Raw genomic sequence first — 19,652 nt, 5'->3', positions numbered from 1 at the left:
TCAAAGGCATCCTGCCTTTTCTCCACTAATTTTACTTCAGCATCTAGCATCTTTATAGCGTTATCATTCTGAGCGATCTTGTCTGCGAGCACCCCCATCCTTTTATCCGCCTTCTTATCATTTTCATCCATCTTCTTACTCAGTGTTGCTGTACTGTCCAAAATCAAAATTTAGTACATTTGTTCAAAACAGCAATTGACATGATGCCATCTGATACACACAAGATTGTTATTCATGCTGACAAAACACCTGCTGGAGAACATGTGCGAAGATTCAATGCTCCAACTATAGACGAAGTGGCAATTGTTATAGTCGGAGATCAATCTTGACAGGACCTTTCAAAGGTGAAGATGTCCTCATTCCTCGCATTCCTATGATTCCAACAGATATGCCATTTCAATTTAAGAGATTGCAATTCCCAATTCGATTGGCGTTTGCAATCACCATCAACAAAGCTCAGGGCCAATCTTTAGAATTGTGCGGTTTAGATCTAGACACAGATTGCTTCTCACATGGACAATTATATGTTGCGTGTTCTAGAGTCGGCAAACCAGACAATCTCTATATCTACACAGACAATGGAACAACTAAAAATACTGTATATCCACAAGCATTGTGAAATTAAACATATTAGAAACATCCGCTTTGTCTTTTCTTTCTTTTCAATTTAACCAGACTGAGCCACAGCAATGCGTGGCAGGGTACAGCTAGTAAATAAATAAATAAATAAATAAATAAATCTTCTATTCACAATTTCACTTTCCAGTACTTTTCCAGATATGTTTAGCCTGCAATCATATACATACTTACCTGAGAGTAACCATCCCTGAATTCAATGGGACTTACTTCTTAGTAGACATGTATACATGTATATTGCAGACATGTCTTAAATATTAAAGATGTTTTAATCATGTGTGGTATGTTTTTAATCACTTTTTAATGTGTATTTTATATCACGTATTTATGTATTATACTTCGAATGGTTTTAGTGTTTGTGAACCGGCCAGGGACCTTTGGCTATTGGGCGGTATAAATATGCAATAAATCTATCGGTTTCTTTGAACCACTTTATCTCATCCCCAAAATGAAAAGCCATAGTAGACAATACTGCCACATGAACCCGTTTCAAAAGCTATTTCAGCAACCCTTTCTGCGTAATACAGTACCTTTGCAGCAGCTGCCAAAGCCTCCCTGCTGCTTTCCCTTTCCTGCTCCATACATTTTTCCAGCATTTCCTGCAAAACATATTAAAGCATGTTAAATCTATTCCAAAGCACTTAGTTCATTATTTTTAAATCCTTTACCCTATAACACCGGGACCTTTCTTTTTAGAGTACGATTATTATTATTTTAAAAAAAGCACATATCACAAAATTATGAAGACCTATAACTAAGGGCACAACTATGCATGTTTAGACAGAATGCTAGCCAGGGTATGCTGGGAGTTGTAGGACTTTTTCCTGTCTAAACATGCATAGGATTACACCCTAAGTAAATTAAATCCTCCCTGGAAATTCTAAGCAGCAACCAGAGAGAAACATTTACTTCTGGCAATGTTGTATGTTATCTGTTTTGGGGCTTGTCACATTTGCCTATGATACCACAGGAATAGTTTCTGGGCCTGATGTTATGCTTCCGTGTGTGTGTGTGTGTGTGTGTGTGTGTGTGTGTGCGTTTTTATACTGTTGTTTTTATCTCTCTGTTGGTTTTTAAATTTTGTATACTTTTAATGTTTACTGTTTTTGGCTTTTGTGAACCACCCAGAGAGCTTCGGCTGTGGGGCGGTATATTATAAATGTAATAAATAAATAAATAAATATTATTAATAAAAAACCACTAGATAAATGTTCTTTGTTCTTAGCAAATAGAGTCACTCACCACAACTCAATGACACTCAACTATCAATAGTCTAAGAGAGCAAAGCTCATCTATACAAGGTACCTTATAGACTTGTGACTGCTGCAACAAAGATTCTTCTGTTTTTTCTTCTAACACTTTGCGCTCGTTATCCAACATATCAAGCAGCCTTTGATGCTGTAAAAGAAGATGATCCTGTTGCTAGGATTGGACACTGGCATCAATGAAAATAAGAGCTGTGAAAACTAGTTTTTTTTTAAATTCTTGTTCATCCAGCTAGAAAAAGTTTGAAAATTGGTCTTCTGTATGCCTCAATTTTTTTGGGGGGGGGCAACCCCCCAAAAAATACTAGCATAATTTTGTGTTGTTCCAATATAGTCTTGCCTTTTATTCATGCACTAGTGGATTTAATTGCACAAACAGCTAGCATCACTACACACACACACACACAGAGCAATAATTGTATGAATGAATGTTCCTTCCCCCCAACTCCATAAATACACACACCACTCCTAATCGATAAAACAGTAGTGTAAGAACATACTGAATGTACAGGTTTTATTTTTGGTTTAATGCAGAAAGACATAAGAAAATATATAAAATGGAAGCCAAAATTATTATCAATTTTTAAAATCTAATAATACTTCAATTTGTTTCTAATTTTAAAAATGAAATAAAAACTAAGGGGAAATGAATATGATTAACGCTCCCCCTCTCCAAACTCCTGGAGCCTTGTGCCTAGTTTCAGGCTAGACCCGTGAGCCAAGTTGGGTGACCTTTTCTATAGGCCCAGATGTACTACTAGCACTTCATCCAGTATGTGGAAAAGGAAAGATGGGAAATATTCAATACTCAGAACCACACTCTTTCATATTGTGTATATTAAAGCACAGTAAAGCTTTCCATAAAATAATATGAATTTCAGTGTAATTTAGCAATTAATGCTGGCCTCAATTAGCATTGGTAATTGTGCACAGAAAAAGCTGATTTCCAAATCATGGGCCCTAAGTAGGGCAATGAGCAGTGAGGGAAAGCATATTATACAATACATCCCCCATGTGCTGTAACTATTCACTCCACAGTGGGAATTAATTTGTACTTTCTTGTGTCTGTGCTCTTTAAAAGGAGGTCTCACAGCTGTCAGCTAGCAGACACAAATTCTAGGGTGTAGCGCCATCTCAAGCATTAATTCCACTAATTCCACTGATCGTCTGCAACAGTGATCCTTTCCTTAAAAATATCATCTTCAAGATGGCTGCCATCAGTTGCTTCCACTTCAATCTGATTTGGAAAATGGATCTTATGTACCTCTGTTGCCTTAGATCCAGCTGGATCCTACTCTGGTTTATACCAGGGCAGAGATGCAGTATGACAATGGAACCAGTTACCTAGAGAGGTTGTGGGCTCTCTTACCCTAGAGGCCTTCAAGAGGCAGCTGGAGAACCATCTGTCAGGGATGCTTTAAGGTGGATTCCTGCATTGAGCAGGGGGTTGGACTCAATGGCCTTGTAGGCCCCTTCCAACTCTGCTATTCTATGATTCTATTGCAGCAGTACATGCACATTTGAGCAAAATCCTTCCCAAAGGACATAGTGACAAACCGAGATTATCATACGTTATTGGTGCATATCGGCATTGTGCTTGCTCTCTCAACAGGTTGTCTCTATGAGTAATGCATTCTTTCAGCTGAAGGAGAAATGATTAGTTCCCTTTGAATGGAGAGAAAGGTGACAACAGCCAGAGCTGGGAAGGAACAGTACGGTTAGTGACATTAAAGGCCATTAGGGGCCACAATCAACAGTGCCTGTTCCCTCAGAAGCAGTGTGGCTTTTTGGTAAAGGCAAGGCAGTGACAGTAAGAGTCTGTGTGATGACCCTCTCTGAGGCACAGAAGACAGAGGAAGAGACCATTGGAAGGAGTTGCTTAATCCCACAATGAGCATATTTTTGGAAGAGTACCAGCAAGGCGGTAAGAGGTGTAACAAAGTCCTGAAGAAAGAAAACAATCATCAAAAACGCAAAGGAAGAAATACAAGAAGAAAGAATACACACAAAGAAAACTCAACAACTCAGTCTCCTAATCTGTCCAGGAGACTTAGAGAACGTTTTTCAAAATGTATCTGATTTAGCAGGCAATGAGGAACTAGGGAAGGTGGGAGCTGAACCTGGGGATATGTTAATAATGGATGGAGGTAGGCTCCCTCCGAAACGCTCCTCAGGTCTAGAATGTTCTGACCCAGGCATCTGCAGGTGCAGCAGCCAGATGTGTGTGAGGGACAGAGATCACAAAAAAGTAAATTTGAGTTAGGCACCACAATGGAACAAGGAATAGTATTGGGAAAAGGTCATGAGAAATTATCTTTGATACCAAGTAAACTGTATGCAGTCTTCCTGTTTCCCAGTTTCCCAAGCCAATGGCTCTGCTGCCTTTTCTAGAACAAAATGGATTATTCAGCTAAGGTATCTGAGGGCGGGAAGGGGGGCATAGGGTTCTTGGGTTCCTGGGAACCAGAGCTCTGACCTCATAAGCCCAGAAACTGCTCCCCCCACCCTCTCTTCTGCCTCTTGTAGCTGCTCAGAAACTTAGCATAGAGAGGGCAGTCCTGGGGGCGAGGAAAACAGGAGGCCATGCAAACGGCTTTACTCAGTTTCCAGGCTCCCTCTCTCACCCTCTCTGAATCTGCAGCTAAACCGCCCAGGGAGCTTCAGCTATTGGGCAGTATGAAAATGCAATAAATAAATAAATACATGGGGTGAAATTGCCTGTCTAGGCAAAATGCAGCATGGCTGGAGCAAAGAGGAGAAGATCCCACCTGTGCTCCAGCTGCACCTTAAATAAATCAGTAAATAGGCTACTGAAATACAGTAAATGAGATTCTACTATCCATGTTTACAACTATGAGATTCCAGACAGCCTTCTCTAATTCAGAAACAGTAGCTGAATACGTTATTACTAATGCTATTTGGAATAACATATATAAAGTTATTCCTGAAAAGTTTCATGCAGAAAGCCACAACCTCTTCCTGTCAGAGCAAAGATTTTAAGCAGTGCTCCCTTCTGGCGGCATTCATCATCCTCACTTGCCTGCTGCATATTTAATACTGTCCAGTTTCCTGCTGTGTCTGGTTAAATGACCTCAACAGGTGATTGGGGGCGTCCTATGGAGTCCTGAGCTCCCCAGTTCTTCTCCCTTCCTTTTAGTTTTGATAAATCATAACTTGCAAACATGGTTAGAAGCGTGTTTGCAAACACAGATTTGGGCTGACTATTGTTAGCCAAAATGCCAGTGTAGACACACACTAATGATGATTAATAATGAAACTAAAAGGAAAGGGGGAAAGACCGTATGAATGTGGAAGACAGAAGGCTAGGAGTGTGCAAGCTTATAGAATTTTTATTACCTAACCATGACTAAGAGGTAGTACTACCTCAACATCGATACTGGGTGACTTGAGGAAGAAAAATTCAGAAGGAATTGCATCAAAAGCCATTTTCAGTGCACAGTGATCCACTCAGCTAAGTATTACATGGCCAGCATGTAGGAACACTGGCTTTTTAAGGCAGAAATAAGGAAAACAAGTGATGTTTGCATGCAACCATATTCTCCAAACATCTTGTCTCATTTACGATTTCTAATTTGTGCGAACAAGAAAATTGTTAATTTTTCTGAGTTCCAACTTCCCCATAGTTTAAAGCGTGAAATTCCACAATTTTTAAATTTTGCATTTTTTTTTTATAGAACAGAGTGTTCTATAAAAAAATGCAGTTTTTGAATGTGAATGTGAGTTCAACCATTTGCAAATGTTTTTGGAAACCACATTCTCCTGCTCATGTCCACATTCTGGGTTGTGAATGGGGCTTGTTTTGCAAGCACAAACTAAATTCTCATACAACCCTAGGCAGAAGCTACAACAACTGAATTATTGTGCAAGGTGAATTTTAGACCAGCTAAATCCAATGCAGTGTAATTATTCAAGATACCAGTGTTCGTAGTAGCCCACTTAAAACACAGGTTTTGTATTGCTTCACCAACTCTCTGCCAAAATAGATTGGCGGGGGCGAAGGAGAAAAAAAGCGGCTTTTTATTAAACTCAGTATTAGCAAACAAAAATATATTGGTTTAAATAGTACTCTGTTGACAGTCTTGGATTTGAGGGTAGTGTGCTGAATTTGCTTGGTCCTAACGTAACTGAAGTTAGTTGTAAGTATTTCCCACAGAAATTCATGAGAAAAAGTCAGAATGTAGTCACAACAAACTTAGCTAGATCAGTGCAATATGTTGGATTTGTGGCAAAGGATTTGTGGCAAAGTACTGCACTTTTTATAACAGCTGCATCTTTCTCTAATGATCTGAAATATGAGAATTCCTCACAGTCCATGTGATTTTCTCCTAGCATTAAAGGTCCTCGACGAGAAATTAAGGAAATGAAATACATATTTTATTTTATTTTGCTAAAACTCGGGGGGTGGGAATCTAACAGGACATTAAATAAACAGATTCCAGTTTCTTGTTCCTGCTGATTAGGTACCAAACTGCTCTATTATTGATAATGCCATTTCCTTTAACCTTCTCTCCCTGGATCTTTCCACAGAAAGTAAGGCATTTCAGATTGCTGATCTATGAAATATAAACAACTTTAATTGGCTTCCACTGAGAAAAAGATGAAAGAGTTGCCGATACCAATTTTTTATTTTTCAAGACTGAAACCATTAGGGCACCTTAGTCTGCAATCTTATACTTAACTGAGAGTCACAGAGACAGAGTGGGCTAGCAGCAGAGAGCAAGGAAGTGAGGAGGACAGTAAATGTGTGCAGGTGAGCAAGGGGACACCTGCACACGCGAGCAAAAGAGAAAGCAAACACAGCAGCCAATTTTTGATGATGCCCAGGCCAGATTTTCAAAGCTCCAAATGTACCCATGGGCCAGGCAGTTGGGGGATTCCTCACGTAGCCGACAGGTGAGCCGGGAACCAAGAACCAGGAGCCATGAGGGGAAAGCCAATGGTCAGGACCCAAGAACAGACATGGAGATCAAGGGGGGAGCCAAAAGCAAGTCACCACACAGGGCTGCCACACCCAGTCCCAAAGGTTCTCCATTTGAGTCCTGGCAACTCCTGACAACAAAGGACCACAGCTGCTGATGACCATTTCCTATCTGCCTGATGAATGCCACCTATAAACTTAGCTTACTATGAGTAACTGTAACTCTGTGTCCCTTCGGCCACATAACACTTATTATGTCATACCTGCCAACACTCTTTCCCCTTTCTCTGGCTGGGGGCCACCACCACCCACATATCCATAGAGAAAGAATACTTCTCAAAATGCTTAAGAAAGCCCAATTTCAGGGTTGCTATTTTTAGGGGCATTCTTCAGGGGCAAAACCCCACAAGCAATGCTTATAATTAAATTGCTTAGAATAAACAATAAGAAACAACAAGTAAAATTAATATGAACTACATAATTGCCTACTTACACTTACTACCTTTAAAATAGCTTTCACAGAATTCTGAAAGATATGTCTCTTCAACTCAATAACTGGCAGGTAAAATTATTGCTCAAGGCAGGAGATTAAATATCTTATATTTGTGTTGGCAGGCCCTCACTCAGGTGATAGCACTCTTGGAGAGATTAGAAGCAAGACATTGTCCTGGGTTAGCTAACCACAAAGAAAAACCAAAGTAAAAAGCCTTACTTACAGTAGAGGGGGGAAATATCTAATTCCTCATTAAGGACAAAGATTTTTTGTGTTTGGTTGGGCCAATTTTTTTTTTTTTTTTTGGTTTTGACAATATAGTTCTTATTTAGCTATTGTATAGGTGCAAGATAATATCAATAACAATACACATAATAAACACCAACAATACAAACATAAAAGGGTTCCTATCAAATGATTTCACCATCTCCTCAGATCAGTCTTGTCTTCACTGTATTAGATCTTTCCAGAATGACATCTGGCGTGCCAAAGGTTCGTGTTCAATTATGCCCTTCTTTATGAAGGAGATAAATGGAAAACATATCTCTAAAAAGTGATCATATTTGCAGATCCCCCTTAAAACTCTAATCTGGTGAGTGAATCATTCAGAGAGTGCAGTTTTCCAGATTTTAGAAAACCAGCCCTGTCGTGAGCAACCAGGGCTTGCTTTCCAGTTACTTTCCAGCCACCATTAGCATGGACGTGACTAGTTCACTCTGAGTTATGTAACCTTGCACTTTGTCAGTTATGGAGAGGAGTACTCAATGAGGACCTGAGATGACAATACAGGAAATTATTATGTCTGATATAATGCCCCAAAACATATGGCGTTCAGGGCAATTCCACCTCATATATGTGAAATAGTGTTCCGACTGCATCATCTACAACATTGTGAGGAAAGGCATTTAAGTGCTGGAGCAATAATACCCGTGATACGTTGTTTTGCCTTTAATCATGTTGAAATAGTCCTGAATAGAGGGCTAAGCCACAATTCACTCCAGCTAACTTTGTCAATATGAAAATTTAGATCTTCTTCCCCAGATGTAGAGATTATGTAAAATCTGTTCCATCTGTGTTTCATAGATTTTCAGGAGCTTTTCGTTCCATCATCTGCTCATCAATGGAATCGGTGTTTTTTTAGTTTACGACTTTCCGCAAATTCATGTGTGTGAAAATGCACAGATCTCCCCAAAAGCACAACTCCCTCCAAAATGTGCATTTTCATGCTTTAGCCTATGGAGGGGGGGGGGGGAATGCACATTTTGCCTGCTTTTTAAAAGAATTTTGCATATTTTTCTATTACTAAATTTGAACAACATTCAGGAAAGTTAGAAAAATGGTCCATATTGCAAGAAATACTTGGGTGTTGGTTTTTACAAAAACAGACACACCCAACAATCTCTTTTAAGAGAACAAGGAATAGGAGATATATATAGGACAGGAGTGAATTTTCACTGTTCAGCAAGGAAAAGTTCTCTCTCAGATCAGCTGCTGATCAGGAGAGGGTGCAGGGCCTGGAAGTGGGCAGGTCAGCTGGGTACAGGGGAAAAGCAGGAGGGTGCTACTGGCTGTGTGGGCCACACCAGAGGTAGCCATGGACCCCATGTGGCCTGTGGGTTATGCACCCCTGATTTTGTCTTTTAGGACTATGCCCTCACAAAATTATGTACAAAAACCAGAGCAGCATTATCAAATATGCAAAGTACATTGAGAAACTGTTATGAAATACAAAACTAACTGCAACCTCAGCTGAAGTTGGCATTAATGAAGAATATTTTCAAGGCTCACCTCAACACATGGACAGAAGGAACTGATCTCAATGGTGGCCATTCAAGAAGGACCCATGTGGCAGGTCTTAACATATAGGTAGGACTGTATGAGTGAAGGTCCTTCAAATAACATAGTCCCATGCAATTTAGGACATTAAAAGTTATTGGCAGCATTTTGAATTGGGACCCAGAATTTATTGGCAGCCAGCACAGCTGGCACATGATCAGAATTATGTTTTCGGCCTTCCTTATCCACTGCAGTATACAGGTGGCCTCATTTTGTACTGGCTGCAGCTTCTGGACTATCTTCAAAGGCAGTCCTATGTAAAGCACGTTGCAGCAGTCATGTTTGGAGGTAAACCAATCAATAGGTAACTAAAGTGAATTCTGACCACTCCAGATAGAGTTGCAAGTAGTGTACAAACCAAAATGTGTAAAAAGTACTCCTGACCAAAGGTGCTAACTATTACTCACCAGACAACATGTCCTGGAGCGTCCCAAACTGTGCACCTGCTGGGCTTTTAAGGGGATTGCAACCCCATCCAAAATTGGTTTCACGCCACTACCCGGATATGCCAGCTTCCCCAAACAAAACCTGCATCTTTCCTGAATTAAACTTCAGCTTGTTCTCTCTCATCCATCCCATCCAGACTCATGCTCAAGAGTTCCACCCCATCAATCCAGGATTATACATATATTATAAATTATATTTTAAATATAACGGTTCCCTATAATCTAGTTCATTATTTTAATATAGATTTGTACCATTATTTGGACAGAATGAACTAAAACAAACAAGAAATAAAGATGTGAATTAAAATGACAGTCCCAATACTCAATTCTAAAATCAGGGTGAGAAAGATTATATTCATTTAGAATATATTATAAGTTACTTATATTATTTTGGTTCATGTAACTACCGTATTTCTTCGATTCTAAGACGCACTTTTTTCCCATATAAACATCTCTAAAAACGGGGTGCGCCTTAGAATCGCGGGTGCGTTTATTATTTCTTAGAATCAAAGCTTTTTTTCTGTTGATGGTACTGAAATTAGTATGCGTCTTACAATCGATGGCATCTTAGAATCGAAGAAATACGGTAGTTAAACAGAAAATGTTCTGCCTCCTGATGGTGTTCTACTAGGGAAGAGTGGCAACCTCTTCCTTTCGGGCCAGTGACTGGGCCCCCGGCATTCAATCTCTAATCTTCCAAATTAAGTTTTGTTTATAGCCCTCAATACCTGGAAACAAAGTGGCTCCTGTTTGAAAGATGAAAGATCACTAAGCTAAGATGCTCTCGTGTTTGAAAACAATACATTTGAAGGTCTTTAGAGGCTCCCATTACTGAACTTTGAAACATGCTAGAATCCTATTTTGAAGTTACTCTTCATGTCCATAACAGCTATAACCATACTTTCTGCTCAACTTTGACAATACATTTGAAGGTCTTTGGAGGGCAGGAATTACGTTTTCAAAAAAATTAAATTGATTAATTCAATACATTAATAGCAGAGTTTATTGTTATATCTGAACACAGCCATAATGTGTTCAGATGTAACAATAATGATGGTGCATACTAAATTGTTATAAAGAAATGTGTGTGGTTTGTTTTTGTTTTTTAAAAAAAACAGAACGTAGAGCCACACAACCAAAGATAGCTTTGCACTTGTATCTCTCAAAGAGCAGCCCCTCATACTATTTAGGAAACAACATTTCAAACTAAGTAAAGTCTCAAAAGCTGTTTGTGATAAGATATGGTGGCTTTCTGCTCCTTTTTTAAATTGTCAGAATACTGCTGGACAGGAACATGCCATTCTGACTTTCTAAGTAGCTCTTTGAATACTAGCAATACATGCACATGTATTTACATGAGCTTATGTGAAGAAACACAGCAATTACCTGAGCAACAAGCATTTCTTCACACTTATGTGCCTGCTTTTCAATTGCAGATGCATACTGTTTTTCAATGGCTTCTTCGCGTTGCTGAACTACAGATTGCAGTAAAGCCTGAAACAAAGAATACAGCGGTCTGGCATCAGTGGAGAAGACGGTCAGCATGCTACTATAAGGGATTTTTTAAAAATACATTTCGTATTAAGCGACATGCACATGCAAATAGAATTTAATATCCCACAGACTAGATATATACAGTTTCTAAGACAAATGTTAATAACAGTCTAATTTCAGTTTTATATTTCGGTAATGAGAATTGCTGGTTTGGTTCTCATGTTCCTTATGAAGAGCTTATATTTAAAAGATGAGTAACAGATAGGGAAGGTGAGCAGTGCTGTTAAACATATCCAGTTCAGAGAGACCACACAAGATGAAAGGCATATGAGAGCCATGGGCGGGGGGCAGGGGGAGAGCCAGACATATTTCACTGGCTGACAAAACTCCACATCCTCTCAGCACACATTGTTAGATCCCATGGGCCAAGCATGATCTTCACAACCACAAGTTAAGTAAAAACAGATGGAAATTATGAGTTATTTGAAAATATAGAAGCAATGCCCCCAAAATACTTCACACTCCAACTCTAAGAGATCAGAACTGAGAAAACGTAAAAGCAAAAAACAATCACACCAAAACTATACCAAATCAGAACCATTTACGGCTCAGGTGAGCAAACATAAAGCATATGTATTTGGGATGGGGGAAATCCAGCCAATGAAAAGCCAATTACAAGAGAAGCCAAATTTATATTAGAGTCACCCATTTCCTTCAACTATTTGATAGTTTCACCAGTTTCTGTTATCCATCCCACCGTGGCACCATCTAATCCTAATTACTTCTAATAACATATGGTATTTACATTACTTCTTTCTACTCACGTGACAGACATAACACTATGCACAAAAAACAACGTTTAAATAAATTTGTGCACTGAACTGTTTGCAATTATAATTATGCTAAAAGAGGCCTACTTTATCCAAAACAGAACGTTGGCATGCATGAACAAGCAAGCAAAGTATTCCAGATCTCTTAAAATAGAATTTTATTTTGGAAATAGCAAATGTTGTTGGTGGGAAGCATTAAGCAAGATGCTGCATATATGCAAAAAGCCTGGAACAGATTTTTTTTTCAACTAGTCATCATCCTTTTCTATGTACTTGTCCTTGCAAATGTTGTACCACAACTGCAAAGTATTAGCACTTTTGCAATTCTATTATCAATTTAGCAGAGCAGTTAACTCGTGACTGTATTTGCTTTCATACCCATACTATGGAACTTGTAGCACATATTTTTGGGGTAGAACTTAACTTGGTTTTACAAATATTAACATTATTAGGGAAGACATGGTTACTGGAAGTCAGTAGGACTTTCACTAAAATTCTAAGACATACACCAATAAACATTAATAATTCAAAGATAGTTTCTTGGCATCTGAAATCATTCAAATGCCAAGAACTCTCAGAATGTCCTGACATTTAGCAGCTGAACTGATTCACCAATTTAATATTTATTTGCATCATAAATTATTAAATTATTCTGAATCTCACTTTTCAAGAAAAAAATGTTGCAAAGATGCCTTAGTATTCTCCAGTCCAGGCATGGCCCAGGCCCAGCTTCAGCAAGGTTGCTTCATCCACCATGGGCCTTCATACCAATGGGCTGGGACAAATGGTAACAGTACCTTTTAACAGTATCTTTCCTTATACAAAATAACTCGAGTTTTCCTAACCCTAAGTCTTATGACAATCCCCCCAAAACTCATTCCTATCCTCAAATTCAGTGAAAATGCCATAGGTAGTAGAAACAAGTAATGGTGTGTATCGCATTAAAGGTGTGGATGATCAGCTGCTATTTTGATTGCTAATATTCTTTCAGTTATAGTGCATTTTCAAAAACAAGCGAACGCCAAACCCACACATTATAAGGCAGTAAATCTAGTCTGCCTCTGAAGTATAACTGCATGATATAAATGTTCCCATACGATGATCAGGATCAAAATGCTTAATGCAGGATTTTCAGTTTCTCCTCCTTTCTGGCAGCAACCCCACCACCACCCCTCTCTCTCCCTCTGAAGGGTGCTGGAGTTCCAAAACAGCCCAATGATGCATTTAGGCCTCTAACCCCTGTCCATTACATTTTTAGATTAACAATCTCTGTAATCTTAGGTGTTGTGACAACCAGCTGGTCCCGTATACCTCTTTATTGGTATCTAAAATCTCACTAGTTTGAAAGACTGCTGACTTTGCCTATAAACTCCCATGCTCCCACCACTGAGTTTAAATCAGAAACAACATTGCATGCACCTTTGCCACTGCTACAAACTAATAATATCCTTTCTCAACTTATTAAGATATAGCACAATTAAAACACCCTTTTAAGGTTACATCTATAAAGAGCTGTTTGGTACCACAAGTTGGTATTAGGCACAGGATTTTCGTAAACTGGATACGTACACAGTTATTTGAAATTTAAAATAACCAGGTCTTTAATAAATAATTAGTGATATTTTAGGTGTTAACAACAGAAAACAAAAACATATTTCTGTTATGAGGTCTTGTCATGAGATACACATCCAAAATAACAACCTACCATATACGGAACTAAATAGCAGATCAATGTAATCCACTGTTTATCCCCTTTGTAATTATTCAAACCTTACTACCTAGATATGCTATTTGGCACTCCCAAGGAGAAAACCCTCTTCCCTTCAGGGGCTTTTCTATCCCCTTCTTTCATCACCTAATGTCCCACTAGTTTTAAGCTGGGGGGGAACTTGTTCCCTACCAATACAACCTGACAAACTCCTTTTCAGCCAACAATCTTCACACGTCTTTAGCTGGAACGAAACCATGAATCAGAACCGAAGCATTTCCAATCCCTTCTTCTTATCAAGTTCCCCCCTTAAACTATTCTTATAATAATTAATAAAGAGAATATATAACTAAAAGAACTTTGAGTCAAACTAATCTGCTTATGACAGCCATTCACCACAGGTATACACCCAAAAAATATGATCACGCACTTAATTAGTTTTCTGCATCCCCTAGTTACAAGCCAAATTGCAGATTTGGAGCATTGAACACATCCCTTTGAATCCAGCCGTCATTTCTCTTTGGCCAGCTCTCCTGGTTATGTGCAAGCATTTTAAATGTTTAAAACAGCGTCTCCTTAAGATTTGGCACTAGCCGAAGACTGGTAAAGGTTTTGAGGACCAGAACTACACAATCCAAAATCACTATGTACTGTATATCCCAGAAATTCTATTCAGTTCTTCTTCATTCAGTTCTTTTCTTCATTCCACAATTCCATCCACTCCATAATAAACAATGCCATATTATCTGCCACTGCTTTCAATGGAGCTTAATATAGTTTGTAGCCACCGTCTTACGGAAATAGAATTCAACAATTCATTCAAAAACTGCTTCTTTAGTCTTATCTCTGCGATTATTACAGTTCGACATTTTAGGAATTTGCTATAGTGTTCCAGGATATTTTAACATTATCCTTCTCTAGAATTTATACATTGCTTTGTGCTGTGGCTCAGCAAACAGATTGCTGTAAAGTAAAACCAGAGGAGCACAAAATCTGGTATTGGAAAGGAGCGAATTCCTACATGTCAAAGCAAATGACCATAAGACTTCAATTGTATTGGTCTTACCTATGTTTTAAAGCCAAACAAGAAGTGCTTGCCCATCAATCAAGTTTCTATTCCATTTTAATTAGTAATAATACCAAGTGTCCTACCCTTTTTAAAAAAACATCTATCTGAAGCTGGTCTCTCTTTTTTAAGGATCAATTTCTAGTGTGCAAGGTTATCCCCAATTTCATGTGTAATCCTAATTTCACGGCAACTTCAATTTGTGAAGTTGGGGGTTGGAGGCACTGTTTTACAGTGATTCATCTCATACTTGCGGGGGTCAGGTTCCAGAAAATGGTATTGGGGGAATGTACTTCTGCTCTATGGCAGTTGAACTATGCGGTGCCACAGGGCACCATCCTTTTCCTGATGTTATTTAATATCTATATGAAGCCGCTGGGAGTAGTCATCAGGAGATTTTGGGCAAGGTGTCACCAGTATGCTGATGACACCCAGCTCTATTTCTCTGTAACATCTGAATCAGGAGAGGCCTTGCATGTTCTGAACCAGTGCTTGGATACAGACATAGCTTGGATGAGGGCCAACAAACTGAAGCTGAATCCCGATAAGACAGAGGCCTTGTGGGTTGGTGGTTCCCATGTCTGGGAATTGGGGTGTTTGCCTGTTCTGGATGGGGTTGCACTCCCTCTGAAGGAGCAGGTCCATCTTTTCGGGGTGCTCTTGGATCCATCTTTGTCACTGGAGAATCAGGTGACCTCGGTGGCCCAAAGCACCCATTTATCAACTTTGGTTGGTATGCCAACTACGCCTGTTTCTGGATAGGGATAGCCTAGCCATGGTCATTCATGTACTGGTAACCTCACAATTAGACTATTGTAATGTGCTCTATGTGGGGCTACCCATGTGTGTGGTTCAGAAGCTGCAGCTAGTGCAGAATGGAGCACCTAGGGTGCACACAGGGACACCTAGCTCTGCTCAGATTAAACCAGTCTTAAAAGAACTGCACTGAGTGCTTGTTAGCTTCCGAGCCACATACAAGGTTATGCTACAAAGCCCTAAAAAGCTATGGACCAGGATACCTAGCAGAACACCTTCCCTTATATATACCCAGTCGACAACTACGATTGTCAGAGGAGGTCCTACTGACCATCCCAAAATGAACAGAATGCTGTGCCATGAAGAACCTCAGCGGTGGGCCTTCTCTGTAGCAGCACCCACCCTCTGGAAAACCCTCCCTCGTGCGGTTTGGGAGGCAGAAAACGTTACATCTTTTAAATGCCTCCTGAAAACATACCTCTTTACATAGGCTTTCCCTGGTTTTTAACTTAGCTGGCTTTTATATTGCCTTTTTAACACTTAATGTTTTAAATTTATCTGTATTTGTTATATGGTTTTTAATTGTGCACTGCCCAGAGAGCTTCGGCTGATGGGCAGTATTATTATTATTATTATTATTATTATTATTATTATTATTATAGCACCATCAGTGTACATGGTGCTGTAAATATGTAATAAATAAATTTCTGCATCCAGAAATAGAGAAGCTAATCACAGACAAACTTCTTAATTAATTCCTATTGATTCAACACACAACACTACAACTCTTTAGAACAGATATTCCAATATTTGACTACTCCGTAGTAAATAAAGTATTTTGAAAATTATAATATTGCAAATCAGAATAGATAATCCATAGCGATGGTTTGAATTATATCCTTTTTTTCATCCAATGCTTCCTTCATCCAATACACTTAGTCTCCATTTTATCATAATAAGCAGGACTAGAAAGGGTCTGAGAAAAATGAAGATTTAATATTCAAACTGATGGTGGTTGACTAAACTTGGCTCTGAGGCAGCTCTTAAATTTCTGTCTTGGCATAGCCTTCAATAGCTTTGCTGGCTAATCAAAGATACAGTTTTGCCAAGTTTTAAATCTCATCCTTCAATCTATAGCTACATGTTGGCTTATAGATCAGGAAAAGAAACTGATAGTTTTATTTGTTGTGTGAGTTAAATAAAAAAAGGCCTCCTCTGATCAGTGTGCCAATATTATGAGTGAGGTGGAAAATTTAGTTATGTTTAGTACTGTCAAGGAAAAAATATTAAATTAAAAAACCCAACTATCCGAAATGTATTTTATTCCTTTTCCCATGCTCTGGCTTTCTCAGAGCTAGTCACATGAAACCAAGAAACCAATATGCCTAGAAATATTACAGTTTGAGTCACAAGTTTGTGGAGCCATTACGAACAGCACCACCTCCAGGGTTATATGCTACATGGAACTAAAAATATATTACATGGAACTGTCTATGATGGGAAGTTGGCCTTAATGTGAAGTTTCCTTCTGCTCAGCAGCAAAGAGACCAGGTGGCAAAGGGTTAACTTCTTTGCAGGCAGAAGGCAGGGCCAGCTAATGGGATCACTATACTATGGAGAAGCGGCACATTTTCAGGTCATGGCTGCAGTACAGTATAAAAAGGTACTACTGTTCTCAGGTACGTGGGATAACTAATATCCACATAAAATGCCATACCCCCAACAAGAGCAAACCAAACACACACACAAAAGAAAACGTAGCAAAGCACACGCAGGAAAAGTAAACTAAAGGAGTTCCTTACTAATGCACCACTAAAGAGGAACTGCACATTTCCCTCCCCAACATATTCACTAAATCAGAAATCTAATCAACTTGTCCAACTTGAAGTCAATGTGAACTTCCATACACGATGATGCACTAATAGACTCACCATCACTTTTGTGAATATCCTAACAGTGGGTAAGAGCACATATGGGAGAATCTTGCACCAATATTGATTTCACTTGTAAGAGAACTATAGGAATTGTTGATTTGTTCAAGGATCAGGATATGCAGATAAGCCTTTGTCAGGTGTATAGATACCATGGGTGAGGTCGTGGGGGTGGGGGAGGCATGCTTCTGCTATCCACTTTAGTGTTTCTATTCACAACACTTTTTCTTCTTGAAGAATCAACTGAGAAATTTCAGGTGCAGACTTGTTCTCCAATCTCTACTTTTCTTAGATACTGAGGATATAAAGTGAACACTAGAACAAGTTTCTTTTAGCAGAATGAGCTATGGACAAGAGATGCTTGGTGGCATCCTGACCTGGAAAGGGGAGAGAACCTGTTCCTTCATTGGAGGGTGTCTTTAATATCCAGTTGTCCTTGGTCACGGAGTTGCAAATATATTGGAACAGGACTGGAACATCTAGGGAGGGAGGTGTCCTGCTGAGAAATTGAGATGGCCTTTTGGGCTGCTTGACTCTTCAGCTGGGTTTTAAGGACAAGAATTTGCTAGGTCTACAATGCTATGAAAAACTGGTTATTATGGGAGTTGGAATTGCTCCAATGAGGATAAAAGGGTGAGAGCTTTTCTTTTTTGGTTTCACTGTCGACTTTTGGGTGGCCAAGGTTATGCTTTGTTTTTCTCAATCAAGACTACTAAAAAGATATGGCAGATGGTCTGACTTTGGACTGTAGATCTACATTCAATCTTGTGACATAGGTTCCTTCGAACAACAATTGATGAAAACTCTTTACAAAGTGGAATTAGAAGCTGTCCTAATGGATAAGGAAAAGGTATAATATTTTGTGCAAGTCTGCTTCATCCGTGAGAACATAGAGAATTGTTCATATCGAGTTGTCCCTTTGGTACGTCAAGCTCATTATTGTCTACGCTGACTAGCAGTGGCTCTCCTGGGTTTCAAACAAGAGTCTTTTCCAGCCCTATTTAGAGTTTAGAGATGTTATTTTCGTTACAGGAGACTGGAACGCCAAGGTGGGTAGTCAAATGACATCTGGAATTACAGGTAAGCATGATCTAGGAGAACAAAATGAAGCGGGACACAGGCTGATAGAATTTTGCCAGGACAACTCACTGTGCATAACAAACACTCTCTTCCAACAACCTAAAAGACGGCTTTATACATGGACTTCACCAGATGGCCGACACCGAAATCAGATTGACTACATCCTTTGCAGCCAAAGGTGGCGGACATCTATACAGACGGTAAAAACAAGACCTGGAGCTGACTGTAGTTCAGATCACGAACTCCTTATTGCACAATTTAGAATCAAACTAAAGAGAATAGGGAAGACCGATCAGTTAGATATGAGCTCACTAATATTCCTAATGAATATGCAGTGGAAGTGAAGAATAGATTTAAGGGACTAGATTTAGTAGATAGGGTCCCAGGAGAACTATGGACAGAAGTTCGCAACATTGTCCAAGAGGTGGCAACAAAAAACATCCACAAGAAAAAGAAAACCAAGAAGGCAAGATGGCTGTCTGCTGAGACACTGGAAGTAGCCCAAGAAAGAAGGAAAGCAAAAGGCAGTGATAGGGGGAGATATGCCCAATTAAATGCAAAATTCTAGAGGTTAGCCAGAAGAGATAAGGAATTATTTTTAAACAAGCAATGCACGGAAGTGGAAGAAGACAATAGAATAGGAAGGACAAGAGACCTCTTCCAGAAAATTAGAAACATCGGAGGTAAATTCCAGGCAAAAATGGGTATGATCAAAAACAAAGATGGCAAGGACCTAACAGAAATAGAAGAGATCAAGAAAAGGTGGCAAGAATATACGGAAGATCTGTATAGGAAGGATAATAATATCGGGGATAGGTCAGACGGTGTGGTCAGTGAGTTAGAGCCAGACATCCTGAAGAGTGAGGTTGAATGGGCCTTAAGAAGCATCGTTTAAGATGATGGTATCCCAGCTGAACTGTTTAAAATATTGCAAGATGATGCTGTCAAGGTGATGCATGCCATATGCCAGCAAATTTGGAAAACACAAGAATGGCCATCAGACTGGAAAAAATCAACTTATATCCCCATACCAAAAAAGGGAAACACTAAAGAATGTTCCAACTATCGGACAGTGGCACTTATTTCACATGCCAGCAAGGTAATGCTCAAGATCCTGCAAGGTAGACTCCAGCAACTCATGGAGCGAGAATTGCCAGATGTACAAGCTGGGT

At 39.3% G+C, this 19,652-nt stretch overlaps 1 protein-coding gene across 1 annotated transcript in view; it reads right to left on the bottom strand.

Annotated features, from left to right (window-relative positions):
- The window catches only part of CCDC91 (coiled-coil domain containing 91), a 141,374-nt gene that overhangs the window by 45,956 nt on the left and 75,766 nt on the right, over positions 1–19,652 (bottom strand). Inside the window, exons 8-10 of the mRNA XM_063134388.1 lie at positions 11,002–11,109; positions 1,942–2,034; positions 1,167–1,235 (exon numbers count right to left, since the gene is read on the bottom strand). Of these exons, the coding sequence (XP_062990458.1) occupies positions 1,167–1,235; positions 1,942–2,034; positions 11,002–11,109 (270 nt within the window). The remainder of the gene's footprint in view (positions 1–1,166; positions 1,236–1,941; positions 2,035–11,001; positions 11,110–19,652) is intronic.

This window comes from Elgaria multicarinata, chromosome 9 (genome assembly GCF_023053635.1).
Source record: "Elgaria multicarinata webbii isolate HBS135686 ecotype San Diego chromosome 9, rElgMul1.1.pri, whole genome shotgun sequence".
Taxonomy (NCBI): domain Eukaryota; kingdom Metazoa; phylum Chordata; class Lepidosauria; order Squamata; family Anguidae; genus Elgaria; species Elgaria multicarinata.
Note: the sequence above shows the minus strand (reverse complement) of the source record. Positions and strands in the feature narration are given on the sequence as shown.